Source organism: Aureobasidium subglaciale, assembly GCF_000721755.1.
Source record: "Aureobasidium subglaciale EXF-2481 unplaced genomic scaffold scaffold_13, whole genome shotgun sequence".
Lineage (NCBI taxonomy): Eukaryota > Fungi > Ascomycota > Dothideomycetes > Dothideales > Saccotheciaceae > Aureobasidium > Aureobasidium subglaciale.
In genome coordinates this window covers 513831-538434 of record NW_013566982.1, presented here as the reverse complement: position 1 = coordinate 538434, position 24604 = coordinate 513831, and the positions used below count along the sequence as shown (strand labels likewise).

The 24604-nt window shown below is 50.6% G+C and overlaps 11 protein-coding genes across 11 annotated transcripts; 6 read left to right on the top strand and 5 right to left on the bottom strand.

Moving 5' to 3' along the window:
- Window positions 1-1472: 1472 nt before the first annotated feature.
- On the bottom strand, window positions 1473-2690 carry AUEXF2481DRAFT_41071 (uncharacterized protein). The gene is made up of 2 exons (XM_013487444.1): window positions 2212-2690; window positions 1473-2163 (listed from the first exon to the last, which is right to left on the bottom strand). Exons 1-2 carry the CDS (start codon window positions 2411-2413, stop codon window positions 1637-1639), a joined length of 729 nt encoding a protein of 242 aa, XP_013342898.1. The 5' UTR covers window positions 2414-2690; the 3' UTR covers window positions 1473-1636.
- A 114-nt stretch (window positions 2691-2804) lies between these two features.
- On the top strand, window positions 2805-4869 carry AUEXF2481DRAFT_278687 (uncharacterized protein). Its single transcript, XM_013487574.1, has one exon. The coding sequence runs from the start codon at window positions 2978-2980 to the stop codon at window positions 4460-4462; it is 1485 nt and encodes a 494-aa protein (XP_013343028.1). The 5' UTR covers window positions 2805-2977; the 3' UTR covers window positions 4463-4869.
- AUEXF2481DRAFT_30452 (uncharacterized protein) lies at window positions 4737-5962 on the bottom strand (the record flags this gene model as incomplete). Its single annotated transcript, XM_013487387.1, has 4 exons — window positions 4737-5159; window positions 5231-5575; window positions 5631-5741; window positions 5798-5962. 4 exons carry the CDS (start codon window positions 5960-5962, stop codon window positions 4737-4739), a joined length of 1044 nt encoding a protein of 347 aa, XP_013342841.1.
- A 296-nt stretch (window positions 5963-6258) lies between these two features.
- Window positions 6259-7824, top strand: AUEXF2481DRAFT_5961 (uncharacterized protein; the record flags this gene model as incomplete). The annotated part of the gene is made up of 2 exons (XM_013487336.1): window positions 6259-7463; window positions 7521-7824. The coding sequence occupies 2 exons, from the start codon at window positions 6259-6261 to the stop codon at window positions 7822-7824; spliced, it is 1509 nt and encodes a 502-aa protein (XP_013342790.1).
- Window positions 7825-8920: 1096 nt separating this feature from the next.
- On the top strand, window positions 8921-10929 carry AUEXF2481DRAFT_30450 (uncharacterized protein; the record flags this gene model as incomplete). The annotated part of the gene is made up of 5 exons (XM_013487386.1): window positions 8921-9269; window positions 9333-9671; window positions 9727-10004; window positions 10058-10748; window positions 10856-10929. The coding sequence occupies 5 exons, from the start codon at window positions 8921-8923 to the stop codon at window positions 10927-10929; spliced, it is 1731 nt and encodes a 576-aa protein (XP_013342840.1).
- Window positions 10930-12492: 1563 nt separating this feature from the next.
- AUEXF2481DRAFT_30449 (uncharacterized protein) lies at window positions 12493-14262 on the bottom strand (the record flags this gene model as incomplete). Its single annotated transcript, XM_013487385.1, has 3 exons — window positions 12493-13404; window positions 13465-13974; window positions 14032-14262. 3 exons carry the CDS (start codon window positions 14260-14262, stop codon window positions 12493-12495), a joined length of 1653 nt encoding a protein of 550 aa, XP_013342839.1.
- Window positions 14263-14543: 281 nt separating this feature from the next.
- On the top strand, window positions 14544-16992 carry AUEXF2481DRAFT_80708 (uncharacterized protein). Its single transcript, XM_013487518.1, has 6 exons — window positions 14544-14915; window positions 14967-15082; window positions 15134-15636; window positions 15694-16166; window positions 16216-16597; window positions 16649-16992. The coding sequence occupies exons 1-6, from the start codon at window positions 14774-14776 to the stop codon at window positions 16938-16940; spliced, it is 1908 nt and encodes a 635-aa protein (XP_013342972.1). The 5' UTR covers window positions 14544-14773; the 3' UTR covers window positions 16941-16992.
- A 246-nt stretch (window positions 16993-17238) lies between these two features.
- On the bottom strand, window positions 17239-18580 carry AUEXF2481DRAFT_30447 (uncharacterized protein; the record flags this gene model as incomplete). The annotated part of the gene is made up of 9 exons (XM_013487384.1): window positions 17239-17322; window positions 17374-17433; window positions 17457-17591; window positions 17654-17745; window positions 17798-18002; window positions 18070-18103; window positions 18155-18226; window positions 18283-18370; window positions 18424-18580. The coding sequence occupies 9 exons, from the start codon at window positions 18578-18580 to the stop codon at window positions 17239-17241; spliced, it is 927 nt and encodes a 308-aa protein (XP_013342838.1).
- Window positions 18581-19214: 634 nt separating this feature from the next.
- On the top strand, window positions 19215-21445 carry AUEXF2481DRAFT_41064 (uncharacterized protein). The gene has a single exon (XM_013487443.1). The coding sequence runs from the start codon at window positions 19334-19336 to the stop codon at window positions 21347-21349; it is 2016 nt and encodes a 671-aa protein (XP_013342897.1). The 5' UTR covers window positions 19215-19333; the 3' UTR covers window positions 21350-21445.
- An 89-nt stretch (window positions 21446-21534) lies between these two features.
- Window positions 21535-22952, bottom strand: AUEXF2481DRAFT_80705 (uncharacterized protein). The gene is made up of 2 exons (XM_013487517.1): window positions 22375-22952; window positions 21535-22319 (listed from the first exon to the last, which is right to left on the bottom strand). Exons 1-2 carry the CDS (start codon window positions 22637-22639, stop codon window positions 21730-21732), a joined length of 855 nt encoding a protein of 284 aa, XP_013342971.1. The 5' UTR covers window positions 22640-22952; the 3' UTR covers window positions 21535-21729.
- A 207-nt stretch (window positions 22953-23159) lies between these two features.
- On the top strand, window positions 23160-23939 carry AUEXF2481DRAFT_41062 (uncharacterized protein; the record flags this gene model as incomplete). The annotated part of the gene is made up of 1 exon (XM_013487442.1): window positions 23160-23939. A coding segment is annotated over exon 1 (239 nt), but the record flags the coding sequence as incomplete, so codon positions are not given.
- Window positions 23940-24604: the final 665 nt, after the last annotated feature.

The following is a 24604-nucleotide window of genomic DNA, read 5'->3' as shown; positions in this document are numbered from 1 at the left end:
TGTTGCCGTGGTGGTCGTCACGAACAAACGCAACGCAAACAAGCGATTCCGTAAACTCCTGGAAATCAAGAAGCACCTTGACTTGTGGCTCGATCTCTCTTCACTTCGTATTTGAGCTTCTTTCCTCCACTCAAGTACTCGTTCCGACCTAATATACCAACCATGGACAAGCGTAGCTTTTTCGACTTGAAGTGGACGGGAGGCAAGGACGATGACCAGATCGCAAAGGACATTGTCGACAGAGAGACATGGCTCAGATCCTTCGGCATGATCTCGTATACTGCGTCTGGCAAGTTCGATACATCAAAGGTCGACAAGAAAAGGGCCGAGGCTGAGAAGAAGGCTGCTGTTATGCTCTCTGCATAATGAATGTGCCATTTCATACCATACTCACACAAGGTCTAGTTGAAACACTTCCTCCTTGCGAAGAGAAACCGGGAGCCTTATCTGCTGGCTTCGAAGAGCATCTCGACAGCCTCAAAAAGTACAGTCGCTATAATGTATCTTGTTTGAGTCCTTTCTCTAATACGAAACAACCACAGAGACTGCTTGACCTCAGCCAATTGGAGCGGCGCACGCAACCAGCTCCACTATGCCATCAAGCAGCACGGTATCGACAAAGTCGTCGTTCTAGGCTCGGGCAGCATCTTTCACCAGCTAAGTGATCACGTACGCTGGGGTTATGAGATGGGATTCATCCTTGCTGTCTTTGAGCTTGGTAAGTTGCTTCACTTTGCCCTGTGTGTCTGTCGAGAAACAAGAAGAAAGATCTCGATGAGCCATCAGCTTGTCTAGTCTCTCCAGCCAGATCTTCAGCCTGACTACAAACTACTGGTGTCAAGCTTGACAGACCAGCACTGATAAGCGATATGTAGTGAAGCAACAAGCCGAAGATACCAAAGCTCCCACACCCAAGCTGCTCTTCCAGGAGCCCAGCTTCTGCGCCGCCGATCATCTTCTCATGACCGACCTCGGCGGCCAAGTGATCAAACACCCAGAAGCCTTTGCCGACTACATTGACGAAAACACACTTGTGTTTGCCAAGTGTATACCTCTCCTCGTATACTTCAACTGTCTCCTATTCATATCTCCTGCTATTTGCATCACCACAGTAAGCTGTGCAACTTCTGATAAAACGTCTCGCTATGAGATCTAACAGCATTGTACAGGACCTCACACAAGCGACAGACGGAGCACTAGACCTTCAGAAAAGATACAACGACTTCAACCCCGATCTTGACATCCGTGGCATATCCAAAGTCTTTATCGCACCCAGGAAGAAGGTGGAACTGCATGAAGTCATGCTTAATCTGTGCCATGAGGATCCCGATGAAGGCTTGGACAACTTTCTCGAGAGCATGGGGGTCATGTGATTGGCTACCGAGAAGGAAGATGCCAATATTGCCCATGAAGAGCGTGAAAAGAAGATGGTCGGCTCATTGGGCAAGAAAGCAAAGAAGTGATTTGAGTCACTGTGATGAGTGGACTTGAATCGTCAAGCTTTGATACATTATCTATGGTACTAGCATGGAAGGACTTGGTATCGCAGCAAAACAGTCACTGGACAGGGCACCATCAAAGTGCACCAGAGTTCAATCGTAAGGTTCGTTAGTAGGAATTTCAGAGCTACCCTTCCCTAAGCATTGCTGTGAGAGCTTTGAGTGACTGATGGATGAGCAGTTGAGCCATTGCCTTTGCCGTCCTTGTGCCATGCTGCATCGGCATCTGGGTGGATGGTGGGCTCCTTGATGTACTCTCTGACCTCACGCTTATGACGGTGATCCTCACCAAATCTTCCGTCTCTGTCCCCAACATGCTTGTCGAAGTCGAATTGATCGTAGTCGGTGAAGCTGGTCATGAGCTGAGGTTGGCCCAGAGGAAGCTTGTGACCCTTGTCTGTCTGCCACAGGTGGAAGACCTTGCCGTACAGTGTGACGACCTCTTCCATCTCCTTGTTCTCGGCAACTTCCCACACAGCCTCAGGGATACCAGTAGGACGAGGCATGAGCAGCATGCCTGACTTGACTTCGAAGACGTGCGAGTGCCAGAGCTTGCGTTCTTCTTGATCCAGAGTTTCGTAGAGACGAGCGCTGATCATGTACTCGATACCGATGAGACGGGCATTCTTTTCAGGCGAGTCGTAGAGTAGGCATTGTCGCACCTCTGCTTCGGGTTAGTGAGGTGTCGATGAGTGAGACGAACAGGCCATACCGTCGTTCACGTGTGCGCAGTAGTGATTGGTCTCGACATGACGAGTAGGATCGTTGGCATAGGCGTGGAAGGCATTGAGATGTGCGCAAATACGCTGGGGTGGGGCGAAGTTCTGTGTAAGGCCGGCTCCAGTCTCGAGGATCTTGTTTTGCAGCGACTCAGGCTGGCCCTTGGTGTCGTTGGTGGCTGGGATCTTGTCCATGTTTGGGTGCTACTGGTGAAGGGTTCCTGTGAGGCTGCTGGAAGGGGAGTGTAATTGAGAGAAGAGAGAGATCAAACAGAAATACTTATTCGAGAAGGAGCTATACAGGTCACCGCACGATGACGTTTGTCAAGTCTCACGAATCGCCGACTTTGATTGCACCAAGCAAGATCACTATGCAGGTGTTCGACGTGCCGGCGACATGCCGAGACGAATCTACGAGACACGATTTGGCGACCCCAGGTCGAGATCGAGGCATCTCGCAGCAACGGTCTGTGCTATGCAGGACAAAGTGGACAATGTCCAAGGAAGACCGAGGAAGATTGGAAACATGACGCTCGGGCCAGCTGTAAGCACTTTATCCTCTTCGGTGCAGCAGCACGCGACAATTGCAGGGAAGGGACGCCGCGTCTGGGGCAAAGGATTATTCTTTGTTTGTCGCGCACTTCAATCTCTACACCGCAGCCTAGCTCTCGCTCACCCCTCTGCTGCTGTCGACGACTCTATTCTTCCGCACCTGCGCTCGCTGCATATCTTCCCTCGCTTCCGACCGACCGGCCCAACATGAACTTCTTCGGCACAAAGAACAAGCCGGTCATCAAGACCAAAACCGTTTCCGTCACTGTGCCAGCCAAGAGGATCGTGAGGCCAGCTGCTGCTCCGTCACGACCTTCACCGCTTCCGAAACGCCCTTCGCAGTTGTCCACACCGAGAGATCGCCTGTCAGTCCCCTCAGAGCCGAAAGAGAGGGTCAGAAGAGTGGTCAAGCGCAAGGCCTCGACCCCGACGCAAGTCTTCAGCGACGACGACGACGACGACAGCGGCATTGAGAGCAGTACCTCTTCGCTCGACACAAGGAAGCGCATCAAGTCTCGCGCCACTTCAGAAGACCCCAACCGCAAGCTCGAGGACACAAGATTGCGCAAAGACGAAGGCCGTTTCGAATACCTTTCTGGCGCCTCCCTGGTCGCTGGCGAGTTCGGAAAGTCGTACAAGTCTGTCTTTCCTGGAGACTCCCCCACTGTAGTCAAGTTGCAATACCCTGGTCAGTCGATACCTGAAAAGTTCACCCTGGTCAAGAACGGCGTTCAGCAAGACTACCAACCCCTGGATGACATCAGAGAAACCGTCAAATTCATCTGCCAGAACTACTTCCCCGAAGACCTGGCCAAGGAATATCTCGATGATGAGCACGGCTTCGAGCGCCGTCTACTTCGCGCAGCCAGCAAGGGCTCAAAGGAAGACTACGTCGGCACGATTCAGGATTTCAACACCATGATCCTCAAGGCTAAAAGAGACGGAACGATCAGCAAGGAGCTGTCCACAAAGCATAGTCTGACTTTGGAATGGATCCAGCGCATCCTAGATCAGATCTATACCCGTACTGTCTCGCCTCAGGTCGACAGTCTGAAGGCTTATCAGAACGGCACCGACAATGTCTATGGCGAATTGCTGCCACCACTCGTCTCTGAGATGCTCAACGGTGCTGAACTCAAGTCTGACCAGGTCTTTGTCGATCTGGGCTCTGGTGTCGGCAACGTCTGTCTACAAGCCTCTCTCGAGACCGGTTGCGAGAGTTGGGGCTGCGAAGTCATGGAGAACCCTTGCAAGCTCGCCGACTTGCAGGCCAATGAGTTCCCTGCTCGCGCTCGCATGTGGGGGCTATCGGTAGGCAAGGTGCATCTGCTCAAAGGCGACTTCCTTGCGAACCAAAAGATCGGCGAAGTGCTCAAGCGAGCCGATGTCGTCCTCGTCAACAACCAAGCCTTCAGCCCCGACCTCAACAGCAAGATCATGGATCGCTTCTTGGACCTCAAGGACGGATGTCGCATCATCAGTCTCAAACCCTTTAAGCAGGAAGGCTATGAGATTAGCGATCGCAACCAGCATGACCCTCGTCACCTTCTCGTCGACGAGCGCAAGCTGCCCTTCTACTCCAAGTGCGTAAGCTGGACCGATGCTCCCGGCGAGTACCACATTGTCCGCAAATCACACGAGCGTCTTAAGCAGTTCTCGGATGATAACAACAGAAGAACTCGCAGGAGCTAGAGACTCTGGAACAAGGTAAAAGTAAAAGTTTCATCAAAATCAAGGCGTTTCAAAGCAGCATAAAGATACCCCCTTGGAATTTCTTGGTTTTAGTTTTTCTGGTTTTTGTCGTCGTCGTAAGAGAGGTGGTCGTTTGGTCTTATGGATAGACTTATTTTTTGCTGCATTCCATTGCAGCTAGCATAGTTCTGTTGTCGCATCTGTCGTTACCGCATCTTCATTGCATAGCGTCTGCGGTTTACATAGCCATGCACTCATTCCTTCCACCTACTGTCTAAGCCTTCGTGCCATACGTTGCTGCTAAACGCTCAAGCAAGTGATCTTTCGCAGTCAATGTCTTGCCACCCTTGTTCACCCCCTCAACACCCCCCTTGTACTCCTCCACCCTCTTACTAGGGACGGCAACCAATTCCGCTTCGTCCAACGGATGGCAGAAATATGCCATGCTATGTCTATCCTCTCCTCCCCTTCTCCCCTCTTTCGGGAAGATGACTCTATGCACTGTACTCTTCAACAAACCATTCGTCCAATACGCCAGTAAATCGCCAATGTTTACCAGAATGGGCAATGGCTTTGAAGCATCGGTTTGAGGATTTGTGGGCACACTTTCCCATGTTTTGGATGGTGTCAAAATCTCCAGACCTGGTTGGCCTGGGAGTTGGAAAAGGAGGGTTAGAGTGCCGTAGTCACTGTGGGCCTGTTTTTCTTGACATCAGTATACTACTCCAACCATGCAAAAGGGAGTGAAAGCAGGGGAAAAAAACATACACCAGCACGAATATCATCTTCATCAGGCGCCAGAGTATCAGGTACAGAGGGATAGTATAACAGCCGCATTATACTACCCGAAGGCCCCTTTGTCTGATCATGACGGGAACTGAACCAATCAGAGGGAAGATCTAGAGCTTGAGCGAAGAGTTGAAGCAGTTTGTTGCAGAGGGCGTGGCAGGAGTTTGTGAAGTCTGCTAGGGTTGAGGCTTCTTGGGAGAAGGGAGTTGGGAGTGGTTGGTTTGGTTTGTTGTTGGTGAATTCGCCGAGATTGAATGCTCTGGTTGGGGTTAGTGTGATGGTGGGATGAGAGTTGGGGGTATTGTACTCTTTGAAGTCACCTCTCTGGTCAGAGGTTAGTTATAAGTCTGTGACAAGAATGAAGCGGTTATAGTCTCACCTTCTGGTTACCAGGATCAAGCGTCTCTTGCTGCATAGAGACCCATCCACGATTATTCTGGGTCGGACATTCTTGCTTATTTTCCACCGGACCTTGGAAGAACTCTTTACTCTACTCTCTTCTTAGCGTTTTGCTATTCCCAAGAACTCAGATCATATCGCTCTTACTAAATTGAACATGTTGGCAATCTTGGCTGGTGGCATTCCCGCGGCGTCATTGTTCTCGACAAACACAAAGCCATTATTTGCTGCTGCATCGAGAAGCTGTGTTGCGGCATGTGGATTTGACGATGATATGTCAATGACTGGAATTTGAGCTGATGCTTTAGACATACCGAAGACGCTTTGGTAAGGTGATGTAGATGGATGAGTTGTGGTGGTGGTCATGCAGGTCGTATCTCGTTCCTTCGGCGAGCCCCGTTATCTCTGCCGGCCAACCTCACAGTAATTCCTACATCGCAACAACGTCGTCAAGTCTACCGAACAGTGACATATAATCGCCGTGTGAGGCTCCCAACGATAGCAACATCGTCATACTATGGTAACGATCGTGATTCTAGGATAGGAAACGCTGTGAGGTAAGACGAACACATCAAACGACCTTGTCGAATCTCATGAGGACGCTCAGCATGGTTCATCTCCATCTACCTCCAGAACTTCTGCTCCTCGTCTTGAAGCAAGTTCGCTACGGCGAAGAGCCTGCCGCTTCGAAAAAGTCACTTCGCAATGCCATATTAGTCAACCGTGGATGGGCAGAGGCTGGCATTCGCGTACTATGGCAAGATGCAGATGTCGCCGCACTTACTCGGCTACCGGCAGAACGGAGACAATACTATACGAATCAAATTTGTGAGCTCTCGTTCGAACACGAAGACCAGAGCAAGCACCACGCGACCTTCGGGGACTTGAGCTTCCCGCGCTTGGAGACCATCTATGTCGGTAGAATCGATCTCAAATCAGACAAGAAGCTACACCTCTCTCAGTATATGCAATCCCAATTGAGAAGCTTTAGTTTCCTGGGAGGCGGACTCTGCGAAGATGCTCTTGACGCTTTGACTTCAACCTGTCATAATCTCAGAGAGATGAACCTTGAAAGCCCAATCGATGCCAGCAACGCAAAATCTTTGATCGGTTGCCTCACGCATCTCAAATTATTAGAAGTCCTTCGACTTGGGGATGGCTGGGACAGTTTGGTCACTCGCGAGTTGTTCGGAGTGGTGGCTGGTCACGAAAGACTTATTAGGTTAGAAATCGAATGCCTGACAGGGGACTCAGCAATTCAAGAAGGTCTCGCCGTGGCCTCTGCTCCATTTCGCAACCTTCGGAGTCTTCGAATGACAGTAGGATCGAGGTGCATCGAATTTTTGGCCTCTGCCACCAGATGCTTACGCGTGTTGGTCTTGGAGGTTGAAGACTCCGTTCATGATGTCCTTGTGTCTCTCAGGCCACTCATGAACCTGGTTTGTCTGGAGTTGACATTTCTCGGCAATACGGATCTGTCCCCACAAGGATTTAAAACTCTAGAAGGAATGGTAGACCTCAGTGTTCTCGCATTGAAGAAAGGTCACGAGCCGCTCTCGACGATGTGGATGGATGACACGTTCTTCATCGACTTTAGTTCGAAATTGCCTAAATTGACCAGTCTTGACTTCAGAGTGATCTGTGATATCACTGCTTCATCTTTCGCCTCGTTGTGCAAGACTCACCCGAACATGGAGGATTTGGACCTCTGGGTCGATGCCGACTTTAGCGATTGGTCAACAATGTCGACTCCTCTGTTTCCGAAGCTAAAGAAACTTGGTGTCTATGGCCCCTTGAACGAACGTGCAAGAAGGTATAAGCTTCCATCCGCCATAACAGCTGCATTAGGTCCTTTGCTGACATATCAAAGAGCTACAGAACCTTTGATGTCTGACGAAGCTACACAGATCGCGGACTCGATACTTCGACATTGCCCAATGCTCGGACTGCTGTGCTTCCACTCCTACCATACGGACAGACTTGCCCAATTCACACTCAGAGCCTGGGAGTCCAAGACCGACGGCTATTTTTTAGTGAGCTCTCTGACATCATTCCGGTCCAATGACTGGATGATCAACAACTTTCTCACCATGAAGTTTCAGCCCAGCGAGACAAGGATCTATCACGAGTGGCCACAGCGTCATTCACTAAGTTCTAGAGGTGTAATATCCTGAGCACGATACTTCCCAGTGACAAAACGAGCTCCTATGAAAGTGCGATGGTTAGCTATCCTCCACAGACAATGTTGCCTAGTACAAAACCATCGTGCATCTGAGCAGCACTCATGTGACGTGAACAAAGCTGCAGAAGTATTGTACAACTCGAGTGCCCTCGATGGTCTGGAAACGGTAGAGTGGATAGAACTGTCCAGTTCTATGCCGAAGGCGTGACAAACTTCAGCAGATGGAGAGTAGCCGGCTCGTAAGGTGAGGCTCAAAGAAGATGGCTTCCGCCGGTACCGCATCGAATGACAAAGGGCCGATTCGCCGACTTGACAGCAAGCCACACGTTGAAACCGAAGATCTGCTTCATCGATCTTTTGAGCAACCCGTTTCATGGAATTGTTGTGCCATGCAGTAATGATACAAACTCTGACATACTGAAAAGAGATTCTATAGCTTCAGTACCTCGATGAAATGATGGTCTTATGCCTTAAGCGTGCTGCTCCAGATGTCTTCAGCATGTGTACATGGCCACACAAGGATAATCAGTTACGACTGTGGCATTGGCAAGGTTTGGCACATGAGAAGGGCGCCCGTCGGGCACGCAATTGCAACGAAGTCGGATGTGAAGTTCAACAAGTTCAGAAATGGTTGACAAGACACGGCTAAAACGTGTTCAATGGAATCACCCGCTTATGAGTGTTTTATCGAGCTCGGCGTTAAGAGAAGCACAGGGCTCGCAATCAGCAAAAAGCAGACAGGCCTCGGTCGAGCAAATTAGACTTGGGAAGCTACAAGATACCGAGACGTAAGGAAGGGACAAGAGACAGCGAAACATGCAAGCAGCTGAACAACCAAGCAAAAGGCGACATGGATGTTGGTATACATCAACGATGGTCATAGCGATTTAGATCTGAGTTGAATGGTCGGGAGAGGTCCAAGCGTTTTTCTTGCAAAGGCCGAAGTTGCAGTTAGCTCATCGCGCAGGGCAAAAAGTTGAAAGTTGCTTATCGGGGGGCTCGATTTTGTTATTACTGAGAGACGCTGAGCACAACCTTCTCTCCGCCCGACCTCTCCAACTCTCCTCTCACCCCCATACCTCGCTCTAATGGCTGCCGCATCAGCTATGAGGCCCGCAGTTGCCTCGATGCGCGCTGCAATTGGTGCATCCAAGCGCACCTTTGCGACCGCCAACAAGCAGAGCTTCGCATCGCGTGCCCAGCCCTCGCCTCGCGCAACCCTGTCGCAGCAGTCGCTCCGCCAGTCCTTCAGACGCTCATACGCCGACGTTGTGAAGCCCAAGAAGAGCGGTTTCCGTGTCTTCCGCTGGGCCTGGAGAGCAACCTACCTGTCGGCCATTGCTGGTCTCATCTACACCGGCTTCGCCATCTACGAGAACAGAACTCCTGGTGACCAGCCACCGCCAGACCCGTCCAAGAAGACTCTGGTCATCCTCGGTATGTCTCTCGCAAGCATGCGACCCCAACACCTTTGAGCTCTGAGCTGACAATAGCAATCAGGTTCCGGCTGGGGTGCCGTCTCCCTTCTCAAGAAGCTCGACACGGAAAACTACAACGTCATCGTCATCTCTCCTCGCAACTACTTCCTGTTCACCCCTCTCCTGCCCTCATGCACAACCGGTACCATCGAGCACCGCTCCATCATGGAGCCTGTTCGCAACTTCCTCCGTCACAAGAAAGCCGCCGTCAAGTTCTACGAAGCCGAAGCCACAAAGATCGACTACGAAAAGAAGATCGTCTACATCAACGACGAGTCTGAGGTCAAGGGTGCTACTTCTCTGTCCGAGGTTCCTTTCGATATGCTCGTCGTCGGTGTCGGCGCCGAGAACGCTACTTTCGGTACGTCGAGAAGAATACAAGAGACTCTGAGGGTAATGCTGACAGTTCCCCACAGGTATCCCTGGTGTCAAGGAGCACTCTTGCTTCCTGAAGGAGGTCGCTGATGCTCAACGTATTCGCAAGCGCATCATGGACTGCTGTGAAACCGCCACCTTCAAGGACCAGAGCCCTGAGGAGCGCAAGCGTCTTTTGCACATGGTTGTTGTCGGTGGTGGCCCCACTGGTGTCGAGTTCGCTGGGGAGCTCCAGGATTTCTTCGAGAACGACCTCAAGACCTGGATGCCCGAAATCGCCGACCAGTTCCGTGTTACTCTCGTTGAAGCCCTCCCCAGTGTATGTCTGATCAGAATCCAAGTGCTGTCCAGTATGCTGATAGACCATCACAGGTTCTTCCCATGTTCTCCAAGCAGTTGATCGACTACACCGAGCAAACCTTCAAGGAGGAGACCATTGACATCCGCACAAAGACCATGGTCAAGAACGTTACCAAGGAATACATCGAGGCCGAGTTTGTTGGTCCCGACGGCAAGAAGGTCCTCGAGAGGATCCCTTACGGTCTTCTTGTCTGGGCTACCGGCAACGCCGTCCGCCCTGTTGTCAAGGATTTGATGAACCAGATTCCCGCCCAGAAGGAGGCCCGTCGTGGCCTGAACGTCAACGAATACCTTGTCGTCAAGGGTACCGAGAACATCTGGGCTGTTGGTGACTGCGCTGTCGCCAACTACGCTCCCACTGCCCAGGTCGCCGCACAGGAAGGTGCTTTCCTCGCCCGCCTCTTCAACCAGATGGCCAAGACTGAGGAGATTGAGGCCGAGCTCCAGAGCTTGTCCAGCGCTCAGGAGACCGCTCCCAAGGATGCCCGTGACCAGATCTTTGCCAACATCAAGGACCTCCAGAAGCGTCTTCGTCGTGTCAACCAGATGGGTCCTTTCGAGTACTCTCACCAGGGTTCGCTCGCATACATTGGAAGCGAGAAGGCTGTTGCCGATATCTCCTGGTTGACTGGTAACTTTGCCACCGGTGGTACTCTCACATACTTCTTCTGGCGTAGTGCCTACCTCAGCATGTGCTTCAGCAGTAAGTTTTTCCCCCGACAGCCTTTTCCTGTTCCGATGTTAGCATCATTAGAAGAGAGGAGAGAGAAGCAAGACAGAAAAGAACCCGGCTAACGTGTTTTCCAACAGCTCGCAACCGTGTCCTTGTCATCATGGACTGGATCAAGGCAAAGACCTTTGGCCGTGACGTTTCCCGCGAATAAGCGCCCAATTGCTCGTTGTCCACTTCTCAGCATGCAGACATATCATATCTGCACCTCTCATATGACCCTCACCTGATGCCCCCCACACCTTACGAAACGCACCCACCGACGATCGACAGATTGAGTGAATGAACAGGGTTGACGAGGGAGGAGATCTTGAGCAACAAAAGAGACAACCCACTTTTCCTTTTTCCGTCATCAAAACAACATAGACTTGGGAGGGACATGGGCGGAAAGGCGTCCTCTTTTTCTTTTATCTCTTTGTAGAAATATTTCTTGCTCTCTTTTTTTTTGAAATTTGAATATTTTGAAATCTCACTTACCTGCTTGGTACTTTGGACGAGATCTTCCGTGTAGTCTTGTACACTATTGAGTGTGCAGAGGTGGAGAAGATTGGGTTGTTGTACTTGAGCAGTGATTGGGAGATGTTGGTCTGATTGCGCCTTTCTCGTAAAGTTTCGGAAGCGAGGAGAGGCAGTTGGGATGTGGAGCCGAGAAGTCCGAGTCTCTCCGTCCATGGGCCATAGACGACATGGCATACACTATTAAAACAGTGAAGCTGCAAATATATAAATGGGCTGAGGTATCCTCTTGTTGATGATCAGTATTTCTTCGTGATTTGACAGTTGAGAGATGTGCTCTGATGCACTGTAGCCGTCACACTCGTGAGTGGTGCGTACAAGGAAATAGAATGCACACGTTTGGAGACAGCGGCCTCTGATGGTCGGTAACCCAATCTGTGATGAGTGACTGGCCTCCTTTCATCCGGCATCTGCTGCTCTCAAACAATGTCAAGCATACAATTCACGAAGCAGCAGATCACCAGAACCGAAAGAGTCAATCTGCCCATGTCACAAAATCAAAGAGGAACGAGTCAAGTAAAAAGCGATAAAAGTGGTCATTGTGTTTGATCTGCAATAATCAACCTAACCCGGTCTTCCCCCATTCTCTCTCTGTCAAAAAGAGCCGCAGAGAAACAAGAAGAAAAGGACAATAAAATACGAAATGGTCTCGGGGGGACCAAGTCCTCGGTCCTCTGTGGACCTCCTTTCCCCCAAGAAAGTTGTGTGATGTTGGAAATAGAAAACACCATTGAAACAAGCCATTGTACGCCGGGAAGATGTTGGATGGGGAAGTGTATGGGAAGGATGGGGAATATGATGGGGGTTGGGGGGTTGTTACATGACGGGGCATCTTTGATGATGTTGTTTTTCTCCTCTTCGTGATCCATTTCATGACAGATCGTGAGAAGTTCGGGGTATGGGGAAATGTTGTGTTGGAAAGGTGCTTAGTGTATGGGAATCTCCATGGCCATGCGAGCGGTGGTGGCGAACGCTCGCAGAAAGCGGTGGAGGCAGTGACCTTGTAGATTTGTGTAAAGCGACAAGTGGTAGCTCTAGCTGAGAGTTGCAACGCACAGTATTGATGCAGTGCGAATCGCAGCAGTCCCATGCTGGTCAGGTGAAGTCATCACTGGCAGGAGCTGCACCGAGAGTAGCGGTCTCGTGTCGTACTGAAAACTTCCAGCCAGCAATAAGAACGCACTCAAGATATGAGGTCATCTTACATGTCCATCGAGTCACCACCGTTGGCAAAGTTGAAGTTCTGTTGTTGCTGCTGAGCACCAAAGCCGAACTGACCATCTTGACCGGCCTGGGGAGCGAGCTCGTTCATGTCACCCTCAGCCTCCTCGTCAGAGAAGTACTTCTCGATGATGTTGTAAGCCTTCATGTAAATCTCCTCGTTGGCGTTGTTCTGGCAGTCGTGGATCTTCTCCATACCACCGCACTCCTCGATAAAGAGAGCGTAACGGTTGACGGGGGGCTCGTTGGTACCCTCAGCAGCCTCCTTATCCATGTCGCCGACCTTGAGGATGTTCTCCAGACCATCAAGAGCGACCTGGATGATCTTGTTGTCAGGGCAAGACAGCAAGTCGCACAGGGGGCGGATAGCACCCTCGTGGACGAGGTAGCGGATCTGGTCAGGCTTCTGGAGACCACCCGAAGTGGCGTTAGAGATGGCCCAGCAAGCCTCCTTACGGGTCTTGAAGTCGCCGTTGGAAAGAAGGTGAATGAGGGGGCTCATCAGGGCGGCGTCAATAACGGCCTGGATCTGAGTAGAGTTCCCAGCGGTGATGTTGCTGATGGTCCAGCAAGCCTCCTTGCGAATGCCATCCTTAGTGGAGCTCAAAAGAGAGAGCAAGGCGGGCAGAGCACCGCAGTTGATGATGACCTGGGTCTGAACGTCGTCTCCAGTAACGATGTTGCCGACTGAGCGGAGAGCGGGGGTCTGGACAGAGGTAGAGGCGTGCATGAGCAGCTCGACCAGGCGACGAGGAATATTAGCCTCAATGACGGCTTGGATCTTGTCGTTGGAGCCATCTGAGAGGTATGAGATAGCCCAGCAGGCGTCGATCAGGACCTCGTCGTCGAGAGAGTAGACAAGCTTGGCAAGAACGGGAAGAGCAGGGGCAATCTGTGCAAGCACGTGGTCAGCAGGGAGCACAAAATCAGAGACGAATGCGAAAACACTTACAGTGGCCCAGTCAGGCTGGGGAGTCTTGCCACGGCAGAAGTTGCTCAGTGTCCATGTGGCGTTACGGAGCATGCTCAGCTTGCGGCTGTCACCAAGGAGGGCGACCAGGGGCTGGAGAGCACCGCATTGAAGGACAAAGTCTCTGCATTGAGGGCTGTCACCGGCGATGTTACCAAGGGCCCAGACGGCCTGCTCGCGGACATCGGGTTCGGGGCTCTTGAGTAGCTCGACGAAGATGGGTACAGCGCCGGCGTTGATAACGACTTGTGTTTGCTGGGCAGAACCAGAGGCAATGTTGGTCAGGGCCCAGGCAGCCTCGAACTGCACCAGGGTGTGGGGAGAGCGGAGGAATTCGACGAAACGGCTAACGACGCCAGTATCGATGACCTTTTCAATCGGAGGGTTGCGCTCTTTTGACAGGAGCTTGCGGAACTTTGTTGTGGCGGCGATCTGATCCTCGATCTTGTCTGAGAAGACACCTTGAACCATCTGAGGGAGCTCTTCGTTCAACTGCGCGCAGTGTGTCAGCGGATTGTGTGTGTACAGGTGGGGGTGCGGCATGCTTACCTGGCTCTCGATGGTTGTCGACTCATCGTCGCTGTCGGGAGCGGCGCCCAGCGAGGCACCGAGATGCTCGCCGCCACCGATTCCTCTTCTCTTTGCGAGGTTCTCCTCGCGCTTCTGCTTTCTGATCTCGACCTGCTGTTCCTCGCGACGGCGGCGGAGCTCATCGGGCTTCAACAGGTTCTTTGCCTTGAATCCGGTGCGGCGATGCTCGGGGATGTAGCGGTCCGCCATAGTGACTGGACTGAGGCGTTGAGGAGCGGGGTGGGAAGAGGTGGTGGAGTAGAGAGGAGATAGTGTTAGGGAGGAAAGCGAAGATTTGTAGAGGCAGTGATTTATTTGATTATTGTGAGGGGCCCTCTTTTGCTTGAGTACGCACGGCAACAAATCACAAAACTGCCCAAAGCTCTGCGCAAACCCACATCAAACTCCCTCCAGCCCGCCAAAACTCTTGGCCACAATCAGGAAGCTGCGTCACTCGCGTGCTCCTTCCAAGAACCCAGCCTTTGTGGCCACTTTCACTCACACTCTGCCCTGCTTCTTTCATCCATCTAATCGACCCCGTGACTTGGCGACGCTGCGACGCCAGTCCAACGCGTCTCCCGAGAGGAACTTGCGCAAAGGCACCTCGACCAGGCGCCTCGACCGGGCACGCGGCGGACAATGCTGGAGCAAATGCCCGACATCTGACAACCTGCCGAATGGGTCTTGTACTGTTCTACCCATTGCTTATCCCATAATCACAATGGCTCTATCTCGTCCCAATACTATCAGGAGCTTGGCCGACGCCTTCAATGCCTGTAAGGATGGCCAGCCTCTTTGGTCAGTCAATCTCATGGGCACCGTCGTTGACAAGCTGGACCCAACCAAGAACGAGAAGACTGGGGGTATGTCCAGAAATGTCTCCGTCACTTGATTCAATGCTGATTACACTGCAGACCTACAAATGACCTTTACCATCAACGACTCAACAAGATTGCTCAAGGCTAGGTTCTTCGGCGAGCTCCCTCCCATCCAGTCGCTTGGAGACATCATCTTGATACGCAACTGCAAGGTACTCTTAACCGCTATTCCTATTTTGAGTGGTTCTGACTATAGCGGACAGGTCATGTTCATCCGGAACACTTCCGAAATATTGATTGGCAATGAGAAGAAAACGACGAGTACATTCGTCTTTCAACCGGACAATCTACCACGAGAGGAAGCATACATGCAAAGCTTCTACGGTGGTCAGAATCTTCCATACTTACGCCAAGTCCCCCAAGGTTCACACACGACGCCTTCTAAAGACGAGCAGATGTATGCAATAGGTCTCATGCGGCTGTCTCTACCCGCTCTAGTCACTGCCGCTGCTTCTAAAGCCACCTCTCTTCCAGACAGACCGGCCGCTTCCAGAACCGGCGGCCCTCCAAAGGTCAAAGCCAATAAACTCCGTTTGATCCAGAGCGTAGGCTATGACCAGTATTGCGATCTCGTCGTTGAAGTCGTCAAGAAGTTCCCCGATTCTTATGGTAATATGGAATTGTATGTGACTGACTACACATCCAATAACCTGCTTTACGACTATCCTGCTCCGAACGACGCAGATGCGGAAGACGATTACAACAGGTATGTCGGAAGGAGCGAAGCCAGGTCTTGACTTATGGACTGACAGTCCCTCAACAGGGATGGCGACATCTACGAATATGTCTCGAACGTGACTGGCAAGCGTAAGAATTGGTCAGGACCTTCTGGCCGCCACACTCTCAAAATCGACCTTCGCCCGCCACATGCAGGATTTGCTCGCGACAAAGTAAAGGAAGGTGACTTTGTCATGCTCTCAAACGTTCGGATCAAGAAAAGCAATGCGGGTAAAATGGAAGGAAATCTCTGGGAGGACGGGAGATATCCGGACAAGGTTTGTGTGCATCAACTAAGGAACGGCAGTGAGGAGTTGAAGACTCTCCGGAACCGTCGTGAAAACTACTGGGCGCATCTCAACAAGGCCACGCTTAAAAGGCAGCTAGAAGAGCAAGCTAAGGAGAAGTCACGAAACAAGGCCAAGAAGCCGAAGAAGAAGGGGAAAAAGGCCAAAACATTGGACAGAGATGCAGACAGAACGGCTTCAGGTTCGTCGGCCATTGCCAACAACAAACACGGTACGCTTGCTCACCCTGGGTCGGCATGTCACTTGCTAACTTCGACCAGTTACTTGCGTTGGGCCTGAGCATGACATCAGCACGATTGGAGACATACAATCCATGATCCACTCTTACAAGAGTAGATCTGGACGAGAATTCACAACACCTCTTAACGTCTGTTACAAAGTCAGGACTAGAGTCGTCGACTTTTGGCCACCTTTACTGGAGGACTTCGCACGACTCGTACGAATCGACCAGGGCTCTGGAGATGCTTCAGACGATGGAACAGGCACGATAAGTCCTTCGAGTCAAAAGTGGCAATGGGACTTCTATCTTCTCCTAGAAGATTTCAAATCTCATCAGTCAGGCCAAACGCCAGCCCAGCAGTGGGTACACGTGGATCACATGGGTGCGCAGTACCTTCTGGGAATCGAGGAAGATGCTACAGAGTGAGTCGTCGAAACAATTCACTTGTGGAAAGCTTGTACTGACTACAATAGCTTGCGGCACGAGACACAGACACTGGCACAGCTACGGGAACAGATGGCAGTTCTTTGGGGAAATCTGGAAGAGCTCAAGACTGATGCTACGGCGAAACACCAGCCATATCCACCAGACCCGTTAGTGGTAGCGGAAGGCATGGAGCTATCGAATCTGCCTTTCCACTGTTGCATTGAGGAATACGGTCAAGAGCTGGATGAGGCGGACATCGGGTCTGATGAAGCTTTCGGTTACATGACAGTGTATGCGATCTTCGGCACACGCATATTCTCAGGCAGACGTAATGAATGAGTCTGGATCGATTACATTTTTTAATGACAGTCATGATTTCACGTACACCTGCCTCTTGCTCCCTATTTGATTTGAATGTGCACGTGCTTCCGGATTGGACAATCATGACATCTACAAAGCACAAGACAGCATGTACCTCGAACTAATACAGCATGTTATGTGACACTGGCTATATAAGCAGCGCTTTCCCATCCTCTCTTCCTCTCAACAACGAAATGTATGGCTATCGCTGTGAGACACGGAGGGTGCTCCATCAGTTAATTGGCCTTGTACTGGTGATTGAAGGGACTCTGACCAGCTAAGAGTTGTTCTTCATCTCTCTCAAAGCGGCCATGACATCAACGGGGTTAGTCTTGCCAGTGGCCTTCTGAACAACAGGGTCCTGTGAACTGTCAGTACTGACTTAAAGCATCTTAGACTCGCGATGACTTACATCAAGTCTCATGAAAACGTTGTGAAGCTGTGTGGTACATGAATCAGCCTCTGAGTGCACCTATGTAGATATGCAAAACAGACCTTTTCATCACCAATGGTGAATTTTCCTTGGGTCTGCTTATTGGCGTTGGCGAAAGCCTCGAGCTTCTTGACGGGCTCGCTTTGTAGGACTTTGATGCCGAACTTGACATTGGCCTTTGTGTACTCGTGACCAGGCTACAATGACATTGTGAGCATGTCTGCATGATTGATGTCTAGCTATTATTCCATGTACTCACGTAGACCTTGGTGTCATCGGGAAGAGCAGCAAGGGTCTTGTTCAAAGCCTTGTGCATCTCCTCGGCATTGCCCTCGAAGAAGCGGCCGCAACCTGCTCAAGAATTAGATGCTTGTTCGGGTCAGTCAGAGAGATGGACACTCACCGCCGATGAAAAGAGTGTCGCCGGTGAAGACAGCCTTGTCGTCGCCATCCTCAAACAAGAAACAGACACTGTCCTGGGTGTGGCAAGGAGTATGGAATGCCTTGACCTTGATGTCACCGATGTTGAAGGTCTCGCCGTGTGCAGGTACCTTGTTTACTCTGCTGCAATCTCTTCCTCCGATGATGGGGAGGGGATATGTCTTGAGCTGTGTAACGGTCAGATTAGCGACTCTTCTTGTCGTCTTTGTTGAGGTCGAAAGATGTTCGGCTTACCATTTCGACGTTACCGCCGGCGTGGTCGTGATGGCTTTTACTTGTCAGACAAGGTCTCCGTGGTATAACACTGGGGTGTGCTTACTGGTGAGTGTTGATGATGTGCTTGAGGTTGATAGCACCGCTGTCTACTTGCTTCTTGAGCACAGGCAGTACTCTATTGGTATAGATCTCAGTACAACATCAACAGCTTCTGTTGCAAGACAAGCTTACTCCGATGGGTTTGCGGGGTCGATGATCACAGCATCCTTGGACTTGTCGTCGACAACAAGGTAGGCGTAGTTGTTACCGCTACCCTCCCCTGATATACGGATAAGCTTCCTGCAATAAAGACGTTGCAAAACATGTACTCACACATAGGAATCGACTGAATATGCATAGCTCGAGATGTGATAGGCTGAGGCGGGGTCAATCGAAGGTAGAACCAAACACAGGAAACAAAAACACAAACAAGTGCAGGTTTGAAAAGAGACTTGCTGATTGTTTGTCTGGCTAACGTGAACAGACTCATGTGGTTGGATGCCGTCGACGGTTGATGATGATGAATGATGATGCCTGTCTTTAAAGGTGGCTGTCGCTGGAGTTGTCCATGCTTTCCATAGCTAGCCGGTTGATTGATAATGAACGCACGGGCGTCTATACAGCGCATTCATATCTTCAACTCAGAAGAACTTGATAGACATCGACTTTGCCTTCTTCACATTTGACTTGAGCTTGCCGTGGCAGAGCGTACGGTATATTCGAAAGTCATGCGATGAGTGATTTGTACAAGAACGAAGAGGTTTCAACGTGTCGCTCAGCCCACAGCGAAGTCTGTGACGTGCTTCCACTTCCACTTCCAGCCGCGTTTCGTCTAGCTTGTGTATCTCGGATGCCAGACACAGCATTCACAGACTCACGAGATGACTTGGAAGTAAGAGACATTCAGGTCAGACCAAGCTCTCAAAGTATTCCTTGTATCGATAATATGCGATCACGACAACACGTTATTGTAGGCTGACCAAGTAAATGTGCTCTATGCTCAAGATCTACGTTCTTTAAGCATCCACGCTCTCATTGAGCCGCCAAACATGATGTCATGCACGATTGTTGGAAACGTGAAATTTAGTGAAGTAAGGGCAAACATCCGTACAAACGCGCTTTGGGTTTATTTGTTCTTTCCTCAGGTCTCGTACAGCTTTCCATGCTCAATCACAAGTGACAAGCGTCGACATTTTCTGGACGCAGGGGACCAAACAGTGTTCGATTTATCGATCCTCCGAAGATGAATTCTTCATTTACCCCACGCGATCTGCCAGAGAGACAGAAGAAACTCCAGCCGATCTTGGGTATCCCTGTACCATATCTCTTTGCGGCGACATCGGTTCTGTCCATCGCCCTCTTCACCTGGCCACTACCATGGATTCTTTCTGGTTCCGCAGTCTTGACCTACACCATCCTAGACGGCGCTGCTAGAGGCCATCGCATTCTGCCATTCTTCAACATCTGGTCTTTGCTTCTGTTGATCAACCTTACTTACGGTGTCGCGTCTACTTCCTGGCTGTTGCACGGCGTATTCACCGCAGCATGTTGGCCGGCGGTGTTCTTAACTTGCCTCTTCCAGTTCGATCCTGTTGGCAGATTCGTCAGAAGAAAGATAAGAAATGTTCTGAAGCAGCTTCAATTCATTGATGATCAGGTTGCTTTCTTCGACCTCCCCGCTCTCGAAATCGATGTCGACGTAAACGGCCTGATGAACATCCGCGGCATGACCTTCTCACTGTCTTCCCTTATGATCATTGCGCATGGAGTGGAGGTGGGAATCAAATTCTCTGACGACATGGAGGTTGCTATTGCTGTTGATGAAGTCCGAGTGTCTCTTTTCAGAAGAATCGACATTTCTGACGTCTACGCCAACGTCAAGGGCGGCGAGCTAGAGATGTCTCTTAGACAGCTATCAGAGAATGGTCGGACACCAACCGGCGATTCGTTCATGTCTGCTGACACCCCTCTACTTGCCACCGCAGCAAAGACTGGTGACACACGTTCTCCGATGGCCGCCATGACTGAGAGGATGACCAATGGTTCTGCTCCTCAGCCTATTGCGCCCAGCGTTGGTCTCAAGGGTGTCAAACAGCTTTTGCCTGACGACGATCACGCCAGAGAAACCTACAAATCCATCCTCAACTACATTCACGAAAGCAGTGTCATCACCGTCAGCCAGGAAGAAGTTCAGCAGATGTTGAAGGAGAAACACGTCAATGGCGAGGTTCTCGACGACAAGAAGGACTATCGCTCTGCCATCTGCTCTCAGCTTCACGGAAAGCCTACAGTTCCTCACTGCAGCAAGCGATCGATTCGTGTTTCTACCCTCCAGCAAGACATGCCCATGCGAAAGTTCCTTCACAGACTTCCATTGCTTTTGAGATGCTCCCTCAACCCTATCGCATACTTCCATCCGATCTACATCAAGTCGATCACTGCTGGAGGCTCAGGAGCTCTGATCGAGAGCATGCTACACAAACATATCTTCCAGGACCATCCCGAGCAAGCTTCGGATGTTAGAAACCTTAAGAAGCGCATCTCGGCCTGGCTCAAGGATGCCAACTTTGTGTTCGAAGCCGAGAAAATCACTGGCATGGCTTCTGTCCCAATCAATCCTGCCTTCAACATTCTCTCCGATCTATTGTTTGACGACATCATGGTCTACAGAACTGTTAAAGAACAGGTTGATTACAACCAAATCGTTCGTCTTGGAGGAGCAGATGCACGAATTAGCGTTCCGTCCTTCCTCTTGCCTCATCACGAACACATCCTGCCACCTCTACCGACCCGCGAAGACAAGATTGCTGGGCAGGAAAAGATCGATAACGCCGACAGTCAGCCCAAGGCCATCCAAGCTGAGCAGGAACTGGCCCAACTACGCAAAGATGAAACTAACGTCAACATCTCCGCTCACGTGCGTCTTCCTGCTTGTTTCGATCAGAACCTCCTCGACTTCATTGCCGCACTCGTGAAGGCGACCAAGATTGTCGAGATGGACAAAGGTGAAAAGTCCTTGGACAAGGAGATCCACGGCTTCAGAGAGTTCACAAAAGCAGTCAAGACCGATCTCAATGACAAGATGAGAAGAGTTGCCGTGGACGCTGCTGCCAACGACAAGTGGATTGCAAAGTTGGTCGGCAAGGTTACCAAGAAGCTCGAGACGATGCAGGGAGATATTGGTTACAGTGGTGACTTGCCGGTGGCTCTTGACATTTACCGTAAGAAGGCAGAGCCTGGTAGTAAGCTCATGCCTTGATGAACATATTAAACGACAGAAATCAGTGTATCAGAACAATCAAGTAGCTCATTGACAGCAAAGTATAGAACAAGTTCAGTAATCAAATCCACTCCCATCTCTACGAATACGTAAATAGAAGTTGTGAAAAGGCAGGCGGATAGGGGGGTGATCGACTTGTCACACACTTAATCACCATAATAGATCGGGGCAGCTTCCACCAAGCAATGCTTCGGGATATTCGATTGACATTTGACAATATAACATTTACACAGATAAGGGTATAAACAAAAAAAGCTCTGGTGACCCGCCCATCCTCAAGGGTCTTGCCCGAGGTAATCACAACTCCAATGAATAGAAGAGCATCAGACAAAAGAAAAATCGCGGCTTTCAGCGCAAAATCAAGGTGCCTCGAATCTGTTACTCTTCTCCGGAGCATTTCCAGGAAGCTCGAAGACAGGAGCACCAAACTCTCTCTCGTGGTCATAGAATTTCTCGTGCGAGTCGTACTTGTGCAGGAAGGCACTGGGAGGCTGCTGGGGCTGTTGAAGGGTATAGGTGGAAGTAGAAGCGGAATCGAAGGTAGTCATTGTGCCGGACTTTGACAAGTTGGAGAAGGAGCGTCTGCGGTAGGTGTCTGATGTACCCATGGGTTCCAGGCGCTGTTCGAAGATGCTTTGGAGGAGGTACTGTTGTCTTTCCTTGCGAAGGACCATGACGACCATTACTAGTGCGAAGGCAAGAGGAAGGCCAACTCCGAGGGCGACTCCGATCATAGATCCCGGGCCGTAGTGGTGGGTAGAGCTGCTTGATGGGTTGGTGTAGTTGGCTGTAAGAGCTGCAATTTGTGCCGGACGAAGTACCAAGGCAGTTCCATCGGTCATGGTAAAGGTCGAGTGTGCAGTCTGGCACTGTGTGGTGTTAAGTCCACAAGCAAAAGTTTTGGAGTTAGTGTCGCAGGCTGTCAGGCCAATTGCACTTGATTCGTTGACTAACAGGTTATGTTAGAGGAAGCTGGAATCTTGCATCAATGGGTCACAGCATACCATCAGTGCAGTACTTTGGGCACTCGGCCGAGGACCATGCCTGATCAGTACAGGACGCTCTAGACACAACACTGCCTCCAAAGCACAATCCGTTGTCCATGCAGAAAGATCCGGTAGGGCAGCATGGTGAGACCTGTGCATTGCTGTTGCAAGGAATATCATCAGATGGAGTCAGACCATCCGGATAGTAACAGGTCTGAGCAGATACAGCTCTCAACAACAGAGAAGCAACAGCGAAAACACTAAGTTTGTTAAGGAACGGCATTCTGGTTATCTGGACCAGAGAAATGAGTGTGATAAGGAAAGGAATGGCAGCCAAACGGCTATCGATATTGGACCGACGGGACAACGAAGACAATCAAAGCAAGAGAAGAAAGAAAGAGATACCTCCGTCAAAGGTGGAGAGAAGAGTGCTTCATATGGTAAATTGTAGACGTTATAGTCCTTGCTCTCCTGTATCCGTAATCATTCCGGGACAGTTGTACTGGCTAACGGTGTGTCCATCCGGGTGCAAGGGCGGGCTGAATTCGAGGTGCTGTACAAGACTGCCGCCATTGTTCAGCGATGGAGGCCTTGGCTGAGAAAAGGATGCAGAAAGGTAAGATCGAAGGTCTTAAACCCAACCACCCCTGTCGACCCCCGCAAACAGTGATGCCAGCTGATCGACGTGATTCGCTGATCTGATATTTCTTTAGCCCGATCGAGCACTAGCGTAGATCTTGCTTGGACAGCTTTCCCTATGTCATCTCTCCTCTGTCTGTTTACGTCGTTCAAATTACCATATCAATATACAGACTCGTATATACTATGTCGTTGGTTTGCGATCGCGACTCTCGTGTACCTGTGCATGACTTCTCTGCATGCAAGAAGCCTGGGCGCGTCGACCAAATCTCCAGGATTTCGCACACGCGGTACGGGTACACGCCGCCGTTTCTCAGGGGGCAACCAAAACACCTGTCATCCTGCATTAGACTGTATCTTTTTTCCACGCTCTAGCCTCGAAAGGTCGCTGAGAGATGGCTTGCGCAACCAGCGGTTCTGCCGAGCGGCTGTATCGCTTACATTGAGCAGAAAGAGGTCAGGGAGTGGACTTTTGCGATGAGGGGTTTGCACGTTTCAGGAAAGGAGCAATATTCCAAAGCTTTTGATACCGAATGTCTGACCCAGCAACCTGGATGTGCTGAGCACTGTTGGTATAGGTGCACGACCGTGGTGTTCATTGGCCTGGCTCAGACTGAGAGCTTTGCTGTAGATTCGGCAAAGCGGTGCACATTTGGGAAATCAACTATTCCTCACAAACACATGGGTGTTGCGCGAGGGCAATGGCAGTTCAGTAGGTAGAAAAATAACCCGGCGAACTTTCTGAAAACAGCCGCACTTGAGTCATGGCCGTCTTGTGGTGTTGCAATAAGGGAGTTTCCGCTTCGTGATCTCAAGCTGTTAAGCTGCGGCGAAAGAAACCTGTCAAGGCCAAGAGAGCAGATTCTTATGTATGGACCAGCATCAGTCAGTGTGATCGACTACATCAACGTACGAATGAGTTCTGTTCGATAGTAGAGAAAGGTAGTTGGCAAAGCGTGTCGTCTTGACCTTGGTGTTTGATGCTGATGTCGGCAGCTTTTCCAAGACTTTGCTCGATAGTTCTTGGGCAGCACCTGGAAGCCCGCACACCATACGAAGTGTTCACAAAAACGAGCCATAGCTTACATTGTGAGGTAAAGACAGTCAGACTTGCCGAATTTCGAAGATCGGTCAGGGGAGGTGAGTTAGAATGTCATGGAGTTCATGAGCAGGGTGTCCCCCTAGTCCACGTTTCTTCATAACACTAACATACTTTGGTATCCCGAACCAAGTCCCATACTTTTACATTCGGTCCTCGACAGTCGGGTTCGATATCTGCTTCGCCAATGACCACAAGCATACGAACTTGGAGTACGTCTTCGCCTCTTAGGAATACAAATCTCCATGAAGCGGAGCATCTTGCGGTAAGCGTACTCCGTACGCGCATGGCGAATCGATCAAGTCTTTCGTCATCTTGGACACCAGCCTCACTCGGACACGTTCTCGAGCAATAGAGATGTCAGCTGCACGCTCATGAGCTTGCACACTGTCCTGTGGCGTAACGGCGAGAGACAGATAGCCAGTGGCTGAGCAGATACGATGAGCTGCGGCGAGAGATGGTCAAAGGCCAGTACGAATGTCTGGACAGCACGCGAGCGGCCTTCCTAAA

Excerpts from the sequence above, each read along its gene's own strand:
- AUEXF2481DRAFT_41071 (XM_013487444.1), bottom strand. The coding sequence starts at position 2,413 with ATGGACAAGATCCCAGCCACCAACGACACCAAGGGCCAGCCTGAGTCG. Across the intron at positions 2,164-2,211 it reads CTGCGCACACGTGAACGACG|AGGTGCGACAATGCCTACTC; the intron begins GTATGGCCTGTT and ends AACCCGAAGCAG.
- AUEXF2481DRAFT_80705 (XM_013487517.1), bottom strand. The coding sequence starts at position 22,639 with ATGCCGTTCCTTAACAAACTTAGTGTTTTCGCTGTTGCTTCTCTGTTG. Across the intron at positions 22,320-22,374 it reads CCCAAAGTACTGCACTGATG|TCAACGAATCAAGTGCAATT; the intron begins GTATGCTGTGAC and ends ATAACCTGTTAG.
- AUEXF2481DRAFT_278687 (XM_013487574.1), top strand. The coding sequence starts at position 2,978 with ATGAACTTCTTCGGCACAAAGAACAAGCCGGTCATCAAGACCAAAACC.
- AUEXF2481DRAFT_41064 (XM_013487443.1), top strand. The coding sequence starts at position 19,334 with ATGAATTCTTCATTTACCCCACGCGATCTGCCAGAGAGACAGAAGAAA.
- AUEXF2481DRAFT_80708 (XM_013487518.1), top strand. The coding sequence starts at position 14,774 with ATGGCTCTATCTCGTCCCAATACTATCAGGAGCTTGGCCGACGCCTTC. Across the intron at positions 16,167-16,215 it reads CATTGCCAACAACAAACACG|TTACTTGCGTTGGGCCTGAG; the intron begins GTACGCTTGCTC and ends AACTTCGACCAG. Across the intron at positions 16,598-16,648 it reads ATCGAGGAAGATGCTACAGA|CTTGCGGCACGAGACACAGA; the intron begins GTGAGTCGTCGA and ends TGACTACAATAG.